Source organism: Pseudophryne corroboree, chromosome 4 (assembly GCF_028390025.1).
Source record: "Pseudophryne corroboree isolate aPseCor3 chromosome 4, aPseCor3.hap2, whole genome shotgun sequence".
NCBI classification, from domain to species: Eukaryota; Metazoa; Chordata; class Amphibia; order Anura; family Myobatrachidae; genus Pseudophryne; species Pseudophryne corroboree.
In genome coordinates, this window is record NC_086447.1 from 133,421,037 (window position 1) to 133,439,855 (window position 18,819).

Genomic DNA, 18,819 nt, shown 5'->3' on the forward strand with positions numbered 1-18,819 from the left:
ACTTCACACTCCGGTCACTGAGGGTGCAGGGCGCTTGGGGGGGGGCGCCCTGAGCAGCAATAAAAACACCTTGGCTGGCAAAAATACCACAATATATAGCCCCAGAGGCTATATATGTGGTAAATACCCCTGCCAGAATCCAGAAAAAAGCGGGAGAATAGGCTGCGGAAAAGGGGCGGAGCTATCTCCCTCAGACACACTGGCGCCATTTTCTCTTCACAGTGCAACTGGAAGAAAGCTCCCCAGGCTCTCCCCTGTAGTTTTCAGGCTCAAAGGGTAAAAAAAGAGAGGGGGGGCACTAAATTTAGGCGCAATATTGTATATACAAGCAGCTATGGGGGAAAATTCACTCAGTTATAGTGTTAATCCCCTCATTATATAGCGCTCTGGTGTGTGCTGGCATACTCTCTCTCTGTCTCCCCAAAGGGCTTTGTGGGTCCTGTCCTCAGTCAGAGCATTCCCTGTGTGTGTGCGGTGTGTCGGTACAGCTGTGTCGACATGTTTGAGGAGGAGGCTTATATAGTGACGGAGCAGATGCCGATAAATGTGATGTCGCCCCCTGTGGGGCCGACACCAGAGTGGATGGTTAGGTAAAAGGTATTAACCGACAGTGTCAACTCCTTACATAAAAGGGTGGATGACGTAACAGCTGTGGGACAGCCGGCTTCTCAGCCCGTGCCTGCCCAAGCGTCTCAAAGGCCATCAGGGGCTCAAAAACGCCCGCTCATTCAGATGGCAGACACAGATGTCGACACGGAGTCGGACTCCAGTGTCGACAAGGTTGAGACATATACACAATCCACTAGGAACATCCGTGACTTGATCCCGGCAATAAAAATAATGTGTTACACATTTCTGACATTAACCTCTAAAAATGGGGTTTTTATGTTTGGGGAGAAAAAGCAGGCAGTGTTTTGTTCCCCCATCAGATGAATGAATGAAGTGTGTGAAAAGCGTGGGTTCCCCCTGATGAGAAACTGGTAATTTCTAAAAAGTTACTGATGGCGTACCTTTTCCCGCCAGAGGATAAGTTACGCTGGGAGATATCCCCTAGGGTGGATAAGGCGCTCACACGGTTGTCAAAATAGGTGGCACTGCCGTTTTAGGAACGGCCACTTTGAAGGTACCTGTTGATAAAAAGCAGGAGGCTATCCTGAAGTCTGTATTTACACACTCAGGTACTAGACTGAAACCTGCAGAGCGTGCTGCTGCAGCGTGGTCGGTGACCCTGTCAAACATACTAGTTTGCTAACATGAGAACATATTAAAGACGTCGTCTTATATATGAGGGATGCACAGAGGGATATTTTGCCGGCTGGCATCCAAAATGAATGTAATGTCCATTCTGTCAGGAGGGTATTAGAGACCTGTCACTGGACAGGTGATGCTGACCTTAAAAGGCGCATAGAGATTCTGCCTTATAAGGGTGAGGAATTATTTGGGGATGGTCTCTGGGACCTCGTATCCGCAGCAACAGCTGGGAAGAAATATTTTTACCTCAGTTTTCCTCACAGACTAAGAAAGCACTGTATTATCAGGTACTGTCCTTTCGGCTTCAGAAAAGCAAGCGGGTCAAAGGCGCTTCCTTTCTGTACAAAGACAAGGGAAGAGGGAAAAAGCTGCACCAGTCAGCCTGTTCCCAGAATCATAATTCTTCTCTCGCTTCCTCTGAGTCCACAGCATGACGCGGGGGCTCCACAGGTGTAGCCAGGTACGGTGGGGAGCCGTCTCAAAAGTTTCAGCGATCAGTGGGCTCGCTCACAGGTGGATCCCTGTTTCATTCAAGTAGTATTTCAGGGGTACAAGCTGGAATTCGAGATGTCTTCCCCCCGCCGTTTCCTCAAATATGCCTTGCCGACAACTCCCTCAGGCAGGGAGGCTGTGCTAGAGGCAATTAATAAGCTGTATTCCCAGCAGGTAATACTTAAGGTGCCCCTACTTCAACAAGGACGGGGTTACTATTCCACACGGTTGGGGTACCGAAACCGCATGGTTCGGTGTGACCCTTCTTTATATTAAAATCCTTGAACACATGCATAAAAAATTAAAGTTCAAGATGGAATCGCTCAGGGCGGTTATTGCAAGCCTGGACGAGGGGGATTACATGGTATCCCGGGACATCAAGGATGCTTACCTGCATGTCCCTATTTACTATCCTCGTCAGGAGTACCTCAGATTTGTGGTACAGGATTACCATTACCAAGTCCAGACTCTGCCGTTTGGACTGTACATGGCACCGAGGGTGTTACCAAGGTAATGGCCGGAATGATGATACTCCTTCGAAAAAGGGGAGTTTTAATTATCCCGTACTTGGACAATCTCCTTATAAGGGCGAGGTCCAAGGAGCAGTTGCTAGTCGGGGTAGCACTATTTTGGAAAGTGCTACAACAGCACGGTTGGATTCTAAACAGTCCAGAGTCACAGCTGGGTCCTACGACACGTCTACTGTTCCTGGGGATGGTTCTGGACACAGACCAGAAATAAGTGTTTCTCCCGGTGGAGAAAGCCAAGGAGCTGTCATCTCTAGTCAGAGACCTCCTGAAGCCAAAACAGTTATCGGTGCATCATTGCACGCGAGTCCTGGGAAAAATGTTAGCTTCCTACGAAGCAATCCCATTCGGCAGGTTCCATGCAAGAACTTTTCAGGGGGACCTGTTGGACAAGTGGTCCGGGTCGCATCTTCAGATGCATTAGGCTGATAACCCTGTCTCCAAGGACCAGGGTATCTCTACTGTAGTGGCTGCAGAGTGCCCATCTTCAAGAGGGCCGCAGGTTCGACATACAGGACTAGGTCCTAGTGACCATGGATGCCAGCCTTTGAGGCTGGGGGGCAGTCACACAGGGAAGAAACTTCCAGGGACTTTGGTCAAGTCAGGTGACTTCCCTACATAAATATTCTGGAACAGAGGGCCATTTACAATGCCCTGAGTCAGGCAAGGCCTCTGCTTCAAAACCAGCCGGTCCTGATCCAATCAGGCAACATCACGGCAGTCGCCCATGTAAACCAACAGGGCGGCACAGGAAGCAGGATGGCGATGGCAGAAGCCACGAGGATTCTCCGATGGGCGGAAAATCATGTGTTAGCACTGTCAGCAGTGTTCATTCCCGGAGTGGACAACTGGGAAGCAGATCTTCTCAGCAGACACGACTTCCATAGTGTCTATGGGCCTAAAATTAGGCTCCATTAAGATACAGATCTCGGCTCTGTCGATTTTCTTCCAGAAAGCATTAGCTTCAGTACCTGAAGTTCAGACATTGTAAAAGGAGTGCTGCATATTCAGCCCCCGGTTGTGCCTCCAGTGGCACCTTGGGATCTCAACGTGGTGTTGAGTTTCTTAAAATCACATCGGTTTGAACCACTAAAAACCGTGGATCTAAAATATCTCACGTTGAAAGTGGTCATGTTATTGGCCTTGGTTTCGGCCAGGGGTGTATCAGAATTGGCGGCTTTATCATATAAAAGTCCTTATCTGATTTTCCATATGGATAGGGCAGAATTGAGGACTCGTCCCCAGTTTCTCCCTAAGGTGGTATCAGCTTTTCACTTGAACCAACCTATTGTGGTGCCTGCGGCTACTTGGGACTTGGAGGATTCCAAGTTACTGGACGTAGTCAGGGCCTTGAAAAATTATGTTTCCAGGACGGCTAGAGTCAGAAAAATTGACTCGCTATTTATCCTGTATGCACCCAACAGGCTGGGTGCTCCTGCTTCTAAGCAGACTATCGCTCGCTGGATCTGTGACACGATTCAGCAGGCGCATTCTGCGGCTGGACTGCCGCATCTTAAATCGGTGAAAGCCCATTCCACAGGGAAGGTGGGCTCATCTTGGGCGGCTGCCCGAGGGGTCTCGGCTTTACAACTTTGCCGAGCTGTTACTTGGTCAGGGGCAAACACGTTTGCAAAATTCTACAAAATTGATACCCTGGCTGAGGAGGACCTGGAGTTCTCTCATTCGGTGCTGCAGAGTCACCCGCACTCTCCCGCCCGTTTGGGAGCTTTGGTATAATCCCCATGGTCCTTACGGAGTTCCCAGCATCCACTAGGACGTCAGAGAAAATAAGATTTTACTCACCGGTAAATCTATTTCTCGTAGTCCGTAGTGGATGCTGGGCGCCCATCCCAAGTGCGGATTGTCTGCAATACTTGTATATAGTTATTGCCTAACTAAAGGGTTATTGTTGAGCCATCTGTTGAGAGGCTCAGTTATATTCATACTGTTAACTGGGTATAGTATCACGAGTTATATACGGTGTGATTGGTGTGGCTGGTATGAGTCTTACCCGGGATTCAAAATCCTTCCTTATTATGTCAGCTCGTCCGGGCACAGTGTCCTAACTGAGGCTTGGAGGAGGGTCATAGTGGGAGGAGCCAGTGCACACCAGGTAGTCATAAATCTTTCTAGAGTGCCCAGCCTCCTTCGGAGCCCGCTATTCCCCATGGTCCTTACGGAGTTCCCAGCATCCACTACGGACTACGAGAAATAGATTTACCGGTGAGTAAAATCTTATTTTTCTCCTTGGTCTCTTTTTTTTCTCCATCCCCCCCCTTCTCTTTTATCTCACTTTTCTTTGGTTAATATGTAAAGTACATCAGTCTGCAGTATGGAAGGGGAGAGATGGAGATGTCTTATCTGGGATATAAATGGTTTTATTGCAGTTTGTAGCAGACACGGTCACAGAATATATTGGAAGCCTTTCTGAACCATTTTGTTCTGAAATATATTTGTACATCCATTAGCTAAATCATATGATCAATCCTGAGAAATGTTATGTGTGTGCATGTAATGTATATTTTCTCTATCGTCCTAGTGGATGCTGGGGTTCCTGAAAGGACCATGGGGAATAGCGGCTCCGCAGGAGACAGGGCACAAAAGTAAAGCTTTCCGATCAGGTGGTGTGCACTGGCTCCTCCCCCTATGACCCTCCTCCAAGCCAGTTAGATTTTTGTGCCCGGCCGAGAAGGGTGCAATCTAGGTGGCTCTCCTAAAGAGCTGCTTAGAAAAGTTTAGCTTAGGTTTTTTATTTTACAGTGAGTCCTGCTGGCAACAGGATCACTGCAACGAGGGACTTAGGGGAGAAGAAGTGAACTCACCTGCGTGCAGGATGGATTGGCTTCTTGGCTACTGGACATCAGCTCCAGAGGGACGATCACCGGTACAGCCTGGATGGTCACCGGAGCCTTGCCGCCGGCCCCCTTGCAGATGCTGAAATAAGAAGAGGTCCAGAATCGGCGACAGAAGACTCCTCAGTCTTCTAAAGGTAGCGCACAGCACTGCAGCTGTGCGCCATTTTCCTCTCAGCACACTTCACACGGCAGTCACTGAGGGTGCAGGGCGCTGGGAGGGGGGCGCCCTGGGAGGCAAATGAAAACCTATTTTGGCTAAAAATACCTCACATATAGCCTCCGGAGGCTATATGGAGATATTTAACCCCTGCCAGAATCCGTTAAGAGCGGGAGACGAGGCCGCCGAAAAAGGGGCGGGGCCTATCTCCTCAGCACACAGCGCCATTTTCCCTCACAGAAAGGCTGGAGGGAAGGCTCCCAGGCTCTCCCCTGCGCTGCACTACAGAAACAGGGTTAAAACAGAGAGGGGGGGCACTAATTTGGCGTTAGAAATATATAAAAAAGATGCTATAAGGGAAAACACTTATATAAGGTTGTCCCTATATAATTATAGCGTTTTTGGTGTGTGCTGGCAAACTCTCCCTCTGTCTCTCCAAAGGGCTAGTGGGTCCTGTCCTCTATCAGAGCATTCCCTGTGTGTGTGCTGTGTGTCGGTACGTGTGTGTCGACATGTAGGAGGACGATGTTGGTGAGGAGGCGGAGCAATTGCCTGTAATGGTGATGTCACTCTCTAGGGAGTCGACACCGGAATGGATGGCTTATTTAGGGAATTACGTGATAATGTCAACACGCTGCAAGGTCGGTTGACGACATGAGACGGCCGACAAACAATTAGTACCGGTCCAGACGTCTCAAAAACACCGTCAGGGGTTTTAAAACGCTCGTTTACTTTAGTCGGTCGACACAGACACAGACAGGGACACTGAATCCAGTGTCGACGGTGAATAAACAAACGTATTCCTTATTAGGGCCACACGTTAAAGGCAATGAAGGAGGTGTTACATATTTCTGATACTACAAGTACCACAAAAGAGGGTATTATGTGGGATGTGAAAAAACTACCATAGTTTTTCCTGAATCAGATAAATTAAATAAAGTGTGTGATGATGCGTGGGTTCCCCCCGATAGAAAATTATGGGCGGTATACCCTTTCCCGCCAGAAGTTAGGGCGCGTTGGGAAACACCCCTTAGGGTGGATAAGGCGCTCACACGCTTATCAAAACAAGTGGCGGTACCGTCTATAGATAGGGCCGTCCTCAAGGACCAGCTGACAGGAGGCTGGAAAATATCATAAAAAGTATATACACACATACTGGTGTTATACTGCGACCAGCGATCGCCTCAGCCTGGATGTGCAGAGCTGGGGTGGCTTGGTCGGATTCCCTGACTAAAAATATTGATACCCTTGACAGGGACAGTATTTTATTGACTATAGAGCATTTAAAGGATGCATTTCTATATATGCGAGATGCACAGAGGGATATTTGCACTCTGGCATCAAGAGTAAATGCGATGTCCATAACTGCCAGAAGATGTTATGGACACGACAGGGGTCAGGTGATGCAGATTCCAAACGGCACAAAGGTGTATTGCCGTATAAAGGAAGAGGAGTTATTTGGGGTCGGTCCATCGGACCTGGTGGCCACGGCAACTGCTGGAAAATCCACCGTTTTTACCCTAAGTCACATCTCTGCAGAAAAAGACACCGTCTTTTCAGCCTCAGTCCTTTCGTCCCTATAAGATCATATCTGCCCAGGGATAGAGGAAAGGGAAGAAGACCGCAGCAGGCAGCCCATTCCCAGGAACAGAAGCGTTCCACCGCTTCTGACAAGTTCTCAGCATGGCGCTGAGACCGTACAGGACCCCTGGATCCTACAAGTAGTATCCCAGGGGTACAGATTGGAATGTCGAGACGTTTCCCCTTCGCAGGCTCCTGAAGTCTGCTTTACCAAGGTCTCCCTCCGACAAGGAGGCAGTATGGGAAAAAATTCACAAGCTGTATTCCCAGCAGGTGATAATTAAATTACCCCTCCTACTACAAGAAAAGGGGTATTATTCCACACTATATTGTGGTACTGAAGCCAGAAGGCTAGGTGAGACTTATTCTAAATCTAAAAAATTTTTGAACACTTACAAAGGTTCAAATCAAGATGGAGTCACTCAGAGCAGTGATAACGAACAGGAAGAAGGGGACTATATAGTGTCCCGGGACATCAGGGATGCTTACCTCTATGTCCCAAATTTGCCCTTCTCACTAAGGGTACCTCAGGTTCGTGGTGCAGAACTGTCACTATCAGTTTCAGACGCTGCCGTTTGGATTGTCCACGGCACCCCGGGTCTTTACTAAGGTAATGGCCGAAATGATGATTCTTCTTCGAAGAAAAGGCGTCTTAATTATCCCTTACTTGGACGATCTCCTGATAAGGGCATAGTCCAGGGAACAGTTGGAGGTAGGAGTAGCACTATCTCGGATACTGCTACAACAGCACGGGTGGATTCTAAATATTCCAAAATCGCAGCTGATCCCGACGACACGTCTGCTGTGCCTAGGGATGATTCTGGACACAGTCCAGAAAAAGGTGTTTCTCCCGAAAGAGAAAGCCAGGGAGTTATCCGAGCTAGTCAGGAACCTCCTAAAAACAGTGCATCATTGCACAAGGGTCCTGGTAGAAAATGGTGGCTTCCTACGAAGCAATTCCATTCGGCAGATTTCACGCAAGAACTTTTCAGTGGGATCTGCTGGACAAATGGTCCGGATCGCATCTTCAGATGCATCAGCGGATAACCCTATATCCAAGGACAAGGGTGTCTCTCCTGTGGTGGTTATAGAGTGCTCATCTTCTAGAGGGCCGCAGATTCGGCATTCAGGATTGGATGCTGGTGACCACGGAGCCCAGCCCGAGAGGCTGGGGAGCAGTCACACAAGGAAAAAATTTCCAGGGAGTGTGATCAAGTCTGGAGACTTTTCTCCACATAAATATACTGGAGCTAAGGGTAAATTTATAATGCTCTAAGCTTAGCAAGACCTCTGCTTCAAGGTCAGCCGGTATTGATCCAGTGGGAAAAACATCACGGCAGTCGCCCACGTAAACAGACAGGGCGACACAAGAAGCAGGAGGGCAATGGCAAAAACTGCAAGGACTTTTCGCTGGGCGGAAAATCATGTGATAGCACTGTCAGCAGTGTTTCATCCCGGGAATGGAAACTGGGAAGCAGACTTCCTCAGCAGGCACGACCTCCACCCGGGAGAGTGGAAACTTCATCGGGAAGTTTTTTCCACATGATTGTAAACCGTTGGGAAATACCAAAGGTGGACATGATGGCGTCCCGTCTGAACAAAAAACGGGACAGGTATTGCGCCAGGTCAAGAGACCCTCAGGCAATAGCTGTGGACGTTCTGGTAACACCGTGGGTGTACCAGTCGGTGTATGTGTTCCCTCCTCTGCTTCTCATACCTAAGGTGCTGAGAATTATAAGACGTAGAGGAGTAAGAACTATACTCATGGCTCCGGATTGGCCAAGAAGGACTTGGTACCCGGAACTTCAAGAGATGTTTACAGAGGTCTTATGGCCTCTGCCGCTAAGAAGGGACTTGCTTCAGCAAGTACCATGTCTGTTCCAAGACTTACCGCAGCTGCGTTTGTTGGCATGGCGGTGGAACGCCGGATCCTAAGGGAAAAAGGCATTCCGGAAGAGGTCATTCCTACCCTGGTCAAAGCCAGAAAGGAGGTGACCGCACAACATTATCACCACATGTGGCGAAAATATGTTGCGTGGTGTGAGGCCAGGAAGGCCCCACAAAGAAATTTCAACTCGGTCGATTCCTGCATTTCCTGCAAACAGGAGTGTCTATGGGCCTCAAATTGGGGTCCATTAAGGTTCAAATTTCGGCCCTGTCCATTTTCTTCCAGAAAGAATTGGCTTCAGTTCCTGAAGTCCAGAACTTTGTCAAGGGAGTATTGCATATACAACCCTCTTTTGTGCCTCCAGTGGCACTGTGGGATCTCAACGTAGTTCTGGGATTCTTCAAATCACATTGGTTTAAAACCAGTCAAATCTGTGGATTTGAAGCATCTCACATGAAAAGTGACCATGTTCTTGGCCCTGGCCTGGACCAGGCGAGTGTCAAATTGGTGGTTTTTTTTCTCAAAAAAAGCCCATATTTGTTTGTCCATTCGGACAGGGCAGAGCTGCGGACTCGTCCCCAGTTCTCTCCCTAAGGTGGTGTCAGTGTTTCACCTGAACCAGCTTATTGTGGTGCCTTGCACCTACTAGGGACTTGGAGGACTCCAAGTTGCTAGATGTTGTCAGGGCCCTGAAAATATAGGTTCCAGGACGGCTGGAGTCAGGAAAACTGACTTGCTGTTATCCTGTATGCACCCAACAAACTGGGTGCTCTTGCTTTTAAGCAGACTATTGCTAGTTGGATGTGTAATACAATTCAGCTTGCACATTCTGTGGCAGGCCTGCCACAGCCAAAATATGTAAATGCCCATTCCACAAGGAAGGTGGGCTCATCTTGGGCGGCTGCCCGAAGGGTCTCGGCTTTACAACTTTGCCGAGCGGTTATTTAGTCAGGGGCAAACACGTTTGTAAAATCCTACAAATTTGATACCCTGGCTAAGGAGGACCTGGAGTTCTCTCATTCGGTGCTGCAGAGTCATCCGCACTCTCCCGCCCGTTTGGGAGCTTTGGTATAATCCCCATGGTCCTTTCAGGAACCCCAGCATCCACTAGGACGATAGAGAAAATAAGAATTTACTTACCGATAATTCTATTTCTCGGAGTCCGTAGTGGATGCTGGGCGCCCATCCCAAGTGCGGATTATCTGCAATACTTGTACATAGTTACAAAAATCGGGTTATTATTGTTGTGAGCCATCTTTTCAGAGGCTCCGCTGTTATCATACTGTTAACTGGGTTTAGATCACAAGTTGTACGGTGTGATTGGTGTGGCTGGTATGAGTCTTACCCGGGATTCAAAATTCCTCCCTTATTGTGTACGCTCGTCCGGGCACAGTACCTAACTGGCTTGGAGGAGGTTCATAGGGGGAGGAGCCAGTGCACACCACCTGATCGGAAAGCTTTACTTTTGTGCCCTGTCTCCTGCGGAGCCGCTATTCCCCATGGTCCTTTCAGGAACCCCAGCATCCACTACGGACTCCGAGAAATAGAATTATCGGTAAGTAAATTCTTATTATTTCTCTTACGTCCTAGAGGATACTGAGGTTCCATTTAGTACCATGGGGTATCGACTGGTCCACAAGGAGCCATGGGCATTTTAAGAATTTGATAGTGTGGTCTGTCTCCTCCCTCTATGCCCCTCCTACCAGACTCAGTTTAGAAAATGTGCCCAGAGGAGCCGGTCATGCTGAAGGAAGCTCCTAAAGAGTTTTCTGCATTTATTTTTATGTTTGTTATTTTCAGGCAGGGCTGGTTGGCACCAGCCTGCCTGCTTCGTAGGACTTAGGGAAGGGAACGGCCCAACCTCTTGAAGGGTTCATGGTCTCGTTCCCCGCTGACAGGACACTGAGCTCCTGAGGGAACTATTCCCAAGCCCCACCACGGCGAGCGTACATTCCCGCAGCACATCGCCACCCCTAACAGAGTCAGAAGAATGAAGAGTAGTGAGTACGGAGCTGGCGTCCCGAATAACGGGGCGCCGGCCATTATGGCAGCATGGTGGTACGGAGACGCACGGCTTCTAACCGGGGCGGATGCTTCTCCAGACACAGTACACAGCTGCGTCTCAGTACACTGTACACAGTACCCACACTGGCAAAAACAGCCTTAAAACGGTTTTCTCTCCATTTTAAGCACCAGATTACCTTTGCCAGTATAAAAGCAGGGAAGACCGCGCACCATTGAAGGGGAGGAGTCTTCACTATGAGCGGATTCAACAGCTTACCAGCTCCATTTTCCCTCTGCAGGGACGCTGTCTGACAGGGACGCGCCGCTCCTCCGGAGAGAATCCAGATGACTTTAGCGGTACCAGAGGGTCATAGCAGGAAGGGGGGGGGGGGGAGAGTTATTATTAGTGTACTAAGTCCCTTATCAGGGTACTTAGTCTGCGACCTGGCTAAGCTTGGCATTAGCGATAAGGGCGCGGTGTGGGCTGGCTCCAAATAACTGTGTCTCCGTGAAGGGCTCTTTGTGGGTTAATTGTGCTTAAGCTTTTCCTGTGTGTGTGTGTTTCTTGTACAGCAGAGAGTTCCTCTTCACCACGGGGCTCACTACTGGGTACTCAAAGCAGTGCACCTTCCCAGAATAGCGGGGCAGAACTGGAGTGGGTTAATTCCATTAAGGGAATGATCTCAAATATTTCTACAAAGCTATCCCGCAATGAGAAAGAGACGCAATACTTAGGACAGACTGTGGATGAGTTTATGAATAGAGACTCAGTCCCAAACCAGCGTCTCAATCCGCTCCTATTTGTCCGCAAAAACAATGTCTGGCCCATATCCTGCAGTCTGAGTCAAACGCTGACGGGTCAGACATGGAGGAGGGTGAGGTGGATTTGGAGAGGGGGGGGGGGGGGGGTGCTACTCTGTTACAGGGAATAGAGGCTCTTATAGAGGCTATCAGAGATGTTCTGCAAATTCCTGATAATGTGTCAGAGGAGTGTGAGGAATCTTATTTTAATGTAAAAATTAAGTCACTTTTTCTGCGTCAAAGGAATTGAATACCCTGCTTGAAGAACCATGGGTTAATCCTGGTAAGAAATGTCAAATCCCTAAAAGGTTGCTCTCATCTTTTCCTTTTCCTCTGGAGGATAGGAATAAATGGGAAAATCCACAGATAGTGGACACATCAGTCTCTAGGCTGTTACGAAAAATTGTATTGCCTGTTTCTGATGCAGCCTCCCTAAAAAGATACGGCTGATCGTAAAATTGAGACTACACTCAGATCATTGTACACAGCTGCTGGGGTGGCCCAGAGACCCACTATTGCAGGGGTGGCCAACCAGTCAGAGGCAAAGAGCCAGAAAAGATCTGTAGTCAAGGGCAAGAGCCAGTATCATGGGCGCGCGTGCAAAAATGGGGGCGTGGCCTAGTTTTCACAAAGCCACACCCCATGTTGTGCGCACACCTTTCGTTATGACCTTTGTAGGAGTATGACCTTGTGTCATAACTCCGTTTTTAGTCATGTTGTACAGTGCCAAATACATATGTCCCAGTACAGTGCCACATACATATAAAAGTGTCAAAAAATGGGTGCCTCCACACTGCCAGAAACCTATGTCCCCACAGTGCCAGATACATATACGCCTCACAGTGCCAGATACACATGTCCCCCCAGTGCCAGATATACATTTCCCCCCAGTGCCAGATATATATGTCCCCAAAGTGCCAGCTATGCCCCCAATGCCAGATATACATGTCCCCACACAGTGCCAACTCTGCCCCCAGTGCCAGATATACATGTCCCCACACAGTGCCAGCTCTGCCCCCACTGCCAGATATACATGTCCCCACACAGTACCAGCTCTGCCCCCAGTGCCAGATATACATTTCCCCCCAGTGCCAGCTATGCCCCCTTTGCCAGATATATATGCTCCCACAGTGCCAGCTATGCTCCTAGTGTCAGATGTGTCCCCCCCCCCCCCCCCCTAGTGCCAGATATGCCCCCCAGTGCCAGATATACATGTCCCCCAAGAGCCAGATATATGTCCCCACAGTGCCAGATATATATATGTCCCCACAGTGCCAGCTATGCCCCCAATGCCAGTGACCCCACAGTGCCAGATATACATGTCTCCCCAGTGCCAACTATGACCCCAGTGCCAGGTATACATGTCCCCACAGTGCCAGCAATGACCCCCCCCCCCCCCCCCCCCGTGCCCCCCTTTCCCCGTGCTGCTCACCGCGCTGCTGCTGTCTGTGAGGGGAGAAGAGCGCAGCGTGCGCTCCCCTCAGACAGCAGCAGCGCGGTCCGCGAGCTCTGATTGGCTCACGGACCGCCGCCGGAGAGTGAGGGGCAGGAGAGGCGCACGCTGCGCGCTCCTCCCCCCAGAGTGACGGCAGCAGCGCAGTGAGCACGGGGGATGGGGGGGGGGGCAGGGCAGCGGTGTCCAGGACCCGGCTGAGTCGCATGCGGCGGATGAAAGAGCCGCGGGTTGGCCACCCCTGCACTATTGCATGTGCGTGGATCACAAAAGCCATTGCTAAATGGTCGGGTAACCTAATTGAGTGGTTAGATTCCTTGTCTAGGGGGGATGTTTTACTCCTGCAGCATATACAGGACTCTGCGAACTTTATGGTGAAGGTCATAAAAGAGATTGGTTTGCTTAATGCACGCAGGGGCTTGTGGCTACGGCAGTGGACTGCTGATGCGGACTCCAGGAAAGGCGTGGAAGGCCTACCATTCACAGGAGCATCCTTGTTTGGAGACAAACTAGACAAATGGATCTCCAAAGCTACTGCGGTTAAGTCTCTTCGTATCTTCCTTCCGCAGCTCCCCCAGCCAGGAAAGCTTATTCAGCTTCAAATTTACAGTCCTTTCGGACGACCAAGTTTAAGGGAAAATCCAGAGGTGCTTCTACAGCCTCTAGAGGTGCAAGAGGTAAAACCACGCAAATCAGCAACTGCAGGTGCTCAGGTACAGAGCTCAGGCTCTACTTCCTCAAAGCCTTCAGCATGACAGTGGACCGCCATGCCTGGAGGACTGTCAGGTGGGAGCCCGACTAAAATTCTTCAGTCACATCAGGTCAAGTTCGTGCCGGAATCCCTTGGTCATAGATCTTATTTCCCAGGGCTACAGACTGGAGTTCCAAGAGCTACCACCTCACAGATTCTTCAAATAAGGCTTACCAGCTTCACAAGAGGCAAGTATAACTTTACAGCAGGCCATCCAAAAACTGGTGCAGACTCAAGTCATTGTTCCAGTTCCACCTCATCTGCACAACAAGGGGTACTATTGTAACTTGTTTGTAGTACCGAAACCGGACGGTTCGGTACGACCAATTCTGAACCTCAAGTCCTTGAACCCGTTCTTAAGAGTGTTAAAGTTCAATATTGAGTCTCTGAGAGCGGTGATCTCAGGTCTGGAGGAAGGGGGATTCCTAGTGTCTTTGGATATCAAGGATGCGTACCTTCACATTCCGATCTGGCCGCCTCATCAGGCTTATCTGCTGTTTGCACTGCAGGACTGTCACTACCAGTTCCAGGCCTTGCCATTTGGTCACTCCACGGCACCGAGGGTGTTCACCAAAGTGATGGCAAAGATGATGTTTATACTCCGCAAGCAGGGAAAGAACATCATTCCGTACCTTGACAATCTTCTGATAAAGGCGCCATCCTGGAAGAGGTTGCTGGACAGCATCGGTCTCTCAACCAAACTTCTCCGGGATCACTGGTGGATTCTGAACCTTCTGAAATCTCACCTAGAGCCAACACGGAGGCTCCCATTCCTGGGAATGATACTGGACACGGAGTCGCAGAAAGAATTCCTTCCGTTGGAAAAGTCATTGGTAAACCAGTCGATGGTTCGGGATGTCCTGAAGCCAACCCGGAATTTGGTGCATCTATGCATTCGCCTTCTGGGGAAAATGGTGGCCTCTTATGAGGTGCTTCAATACGGAAGGTTTCACCCAAGACCCTTCCAGCTCGCATCTTCACATGCACCAGAAGATCCGTCTGTCGCCAAAAGCCAGGATCTCCCTTCTGTGGTAGCTACAGATTTCTCACTTCGTCGAGGGTCGGAGGTTCGGAATTCAGGACTGTATCCTGTTAACCACGGACGCAAGCCTCAGAGGTTGGGGAGCAGTCACCCAGGGGGTGCAGTTTCAAGGAAGATGGTCAAGTCAGGAAGTCATTCTTCCAATCAACATCCTGGAACTCGGGGCCATATACAACGCCCTTCTGCAGGCCTCATATCTTCACGATCGGGCCATTCAGGTCCAGTCGGACAATCTGGCGACAGTGACGTACATAAACTGACAAGGCGGAACGAAAAGCAGAGCAGCAATGTCAGTGGTGTCAAGAATTCTCTTCTGGGCAGAAAAAAACGCTGTGGCGTTGTCAGCGGTCTTTATTCTGGGAGTAGACAACTGGGAAGCAGACTTTCTCAGCAGACACAGCGGTAGACGCTCTGAGGACTCCATGGGTCTATCAGATGGTGTACGGGTTTCCTCCACTTCCTGTGATCGCAAGAATTCTCAAAAGAATAAAAAGGGAAAAAGTTCAAGCAATACTCATTGCTACGGACTGGCCAAGCAGGGTCTGGTACGCGGACCTTCTGGAGATGCTCCTCGAAGATCCATGGCCTCTACCTGTTCGCGAGGATCTTCTGCAACAGGGAGCGTTCATCTATCTGGACTTACCGCGGCTACGTTTGATGGCATGGAAGTTGAACGGTTGATTCTAGCCAGAAGAGGGATCCCTAACAAAGTTATCCTGACTATGATCCAAGCCAGGAAGAGGGGAACGTCTAAACATTACCACCGTATTTGGAAGAAATGCATCTCTTGGTGTGAGAACAGAACTTATTCTGTGGTGGAATTTCACCTGGGACGTTTCCTGCTTTTTCTGCAGGCAGGTGTAGATGTGGGCCTACGTCTGGGCTTATTAAAGTCCAGATTTCGGCCTTGTCCATTTTCTTTCAAAAACAAATTGCTTCTCTCCCTGAAGTCCAGACGTTTTTGAAAGGTGTTCTGCGCATCCAAGGATTTTCCTTTGTGCCTTCCACGGCACCTTGGGATCTTAATTTGGTGCTGCAGTTCCTCCAATCGGACTGGTTTGAACCATTACAGGAGGTGGACGTAAAATATCTTGCGTGGAAGACCGTCACACTGTTGGCCTTGGCTTCAGCCAGACGTGTGTCAGAGCTGGGAGCTTTGTCTCACAAGAGCCCCTATTTAATTTTCTATGAGGACAGAGCTGAACTCAGAACTCGTCAGTAATTTCTTCCGAAAGTGGTGTCTGCGTTTCACATCAACCAACCTATTGTGGTTCCGGTTATCACCAACACTTCCGCTACTTCAAAGTCTTTGGATTTTGGGGGTAATTCGGAGTTGATCGCAGCAGGATTTTTGTTAGCAGTTGGGCAAAATCATGTGCACTGCAGGGGAGGCAGCTATAACATGTGCAGAGAGAGTTAGATTTGGGGTGGGTTATTTTGTTTCTGTGCAGGGTAAATACTGGCTGCTTTTTTTTACACTGCAATTTAGATTGCAGATTGAACACACCACACCCAAATCTAACTGTCTCTGCACATGTTATATCTGTCACCCCTGCACATGGTTTTGCCCAACTGCTAACAAAAATCCTGCTGCAATCAACTCAGAATTACCCCCTTTGTGAGGGCTTTGAAGGTATACGTAAAGAGGACAGCTCATCACAGGAAATCTGACTCGCTGTTTGTTCTATATGATCCCAATAAAATTGGGTGTCCTGCTTGAAAGCAGGATCAGGCTCACTATTCAGCATGCTTATTCCACGGCAGGTTTTCCAGTTCCAAAATCTGTACAGGCCCTCTCTACGAGGTCGGTGGGTTCTTCCTGGGCGGCTACCCCGGGGTGTCTTGGCTTTACAGCTCTGCCGAGCGGCTACTTGGTCTGGTTCGAACACGTTTGCTAAGTTCTACAGGTTAGATACTTTGGCCTCTGAGGACCTTCAGTGTGGTCATTCAGTTCTGCAGGAACCTCAGCACTCTCCCACCCGGTTTGGGAGTTTTGGTAGATCCCCATGGTACTAAATGGAACCCCAGTATCCTCTAGGATGTAAGAGAAAACAGGATTTTAATTACCTACCGGTAAATCCTTTTCTCGTAGTCCATAGAGGATACTGGGCGCCTGCCTGGTGCTTCGCTCTTCCTGCACTGATACTTGGTTAAGTATTGTTGGTTAAGCTGTTGCTGTCCCTGTTTAAAGTTGGGTTAGCATAGCTTTCCTCTGTTTGTGTGTGCTGGTTCGGAATCTCACCACTATCTTTACTTATCCTTCTCTTAATTAATGTCCGTCTCCTCGGGCACATTTACTAAACTGAGTCTGGTAGGAGGGGCATAGAGGGAGGAGCCAGCCCACACGATCAAATTCTTAAAGTGCCCATGGCTCCTGGTGGACCCGTCTATACCCCATGGTACTAAATAGAACCGCAGTATCCTCTTCGGACTACAAGAAAAGGATTTACCGGTAGGTAATTAAAATCCTATTTTTACAGCATAAAAGGCATTCCGACTGATGTGACACAGCCAAACACACCTTGCTGTTAATTATAGCTATTTATTACAGTCTTTACCCATGCACTGGTCTCTTTTATATACCAGTGCAGACAGGGTTGGGCATAGAGAAGACTCTATGGTTTCTCTATGCCCAGACAGTGTTGAGCATAGAGAGAATCTATGGTTTCTCTATTCCCATCCAGCGCAGACAGGGCTGTGCATAGAGTTGCAGGTGAGAGCGATACTGGGTGTTGTAACTTGTGACAATGTAGCGTGGATTCTATGGGCCAGGTTTGCAGGGGTAGATCTGCTAATACACTTTCTGCATTTCCTTATATAATTATTGACAAGCACCAAAGCTGGTCAACCACTTGAAGAAGAGGCACTAGTTATTTGATATCCTATTTACAATCCCTCTTCTGCTCATCCCCAAAGTAGAACAATGGTCTGTAAATAAGAAACACAATGCCCCCACTATAAAACACCAGCATAAAACCAGTGTAAGTCTGCTTTATAGTGAGAATGGCGTTATAAAGAGTATAGCGTTAGGAAATACTTGATCACTGTTGATCCAGTGGTTGCATACAGGACAACAAAGGTGTCTATTTAATAGGTGGGATGATGGTTATGCTTTTTGTCATGTCCAACTTGCTCTCCCATTCCTCCAGGATACGTACAGGAGACGGCAGATGCAGCGCACTGTCACCCGCCAGATGTCATTTGACCTGACCAAACTGCTGGTAACAGAAGACTGGTTCAGTGACATCAGTCCCCAGACCATGAGAAGATTATTAAACATTGTTTCAGTAACAGGTAATGAATCACTGCTCTTACAACTTTTTATTTCTTTTGCTATATTTATGAAAAAGCAGCAGATGGTTGGAGCGGACTCCCAGCACACAGTCAGTCTAAACACAGGTCACCCCTGGGGGTGTAAGCCACGTCAGGATAATCTGTCCCCTCACATGCACCATACAGGGCGTTACAGCTATCTAAGGCTGGGTGCCAGAGTAGAAGACTACATAGAGGACACCAGGCTTACACTAAGTCATGGGTCCTTTTTCTCCCCCCCCCCCCCCTCCCTCATTTCCTCTCTTTTTTTTTTTTCTTCTTTTTTTTTTTCCATTTGTTATCATTTATAAAAGGGGAAAAAAATAATTCTATTTGAAGTATTTAAAAACTGTTTTGTTCTGTAAGGATCATGTATTGTGTACATATGTGGTACGTGTCAGTGACCCAGCTTTAGTGCTGCCAGCTTTGGAGTAAATTATTCTTTCCTATTGTCTCACAGATTCCCATCCAGATCCATATTAGTAATGCTGCTCCTATTGTGTTACAGTCTACACTACAATATATGTGATCCCTTATCTACATCAGTCAGAATGCGCAACTATTTGTGCTGGGCACCTGAATCCCCAAACTTCAGTATAATGACATGACGGAGGTAGTCACACACTAGACATTCCCCTGGTAGTATGAGTCCTCTGACGTCATGGAGTGATGAGGGGCTTGGTATAGACGCTTATGTATCTCTAT

General features: G+C 48.7%; 1 protein-coding gene across 3 annotated transcripts in view; it reads left to right on the forward strand.

Moving 5' to 3' along the window:
* Nucleotides 1-18,819, forward strand: part of KIDINS220 (kinase D interacting substrate 220) — a 344,589-nt gene that overhangs the window by 203,670 nt on the left and 122,100 nt on the right. For all 3 annotated transcript variants that reach the window (XM_063915451.1, XM_063915452.1, XM_063915453.1), the window contains exon 21: nt 17,952-18,096. In XM_063915451.1, the coding sequence (XP_063771521.1) occupies nt 17,952-18,096 (145 nt within the window). The remainder of the gene's footprint in view (nt 1-17,951; nt 18,097-18,819) is intronic.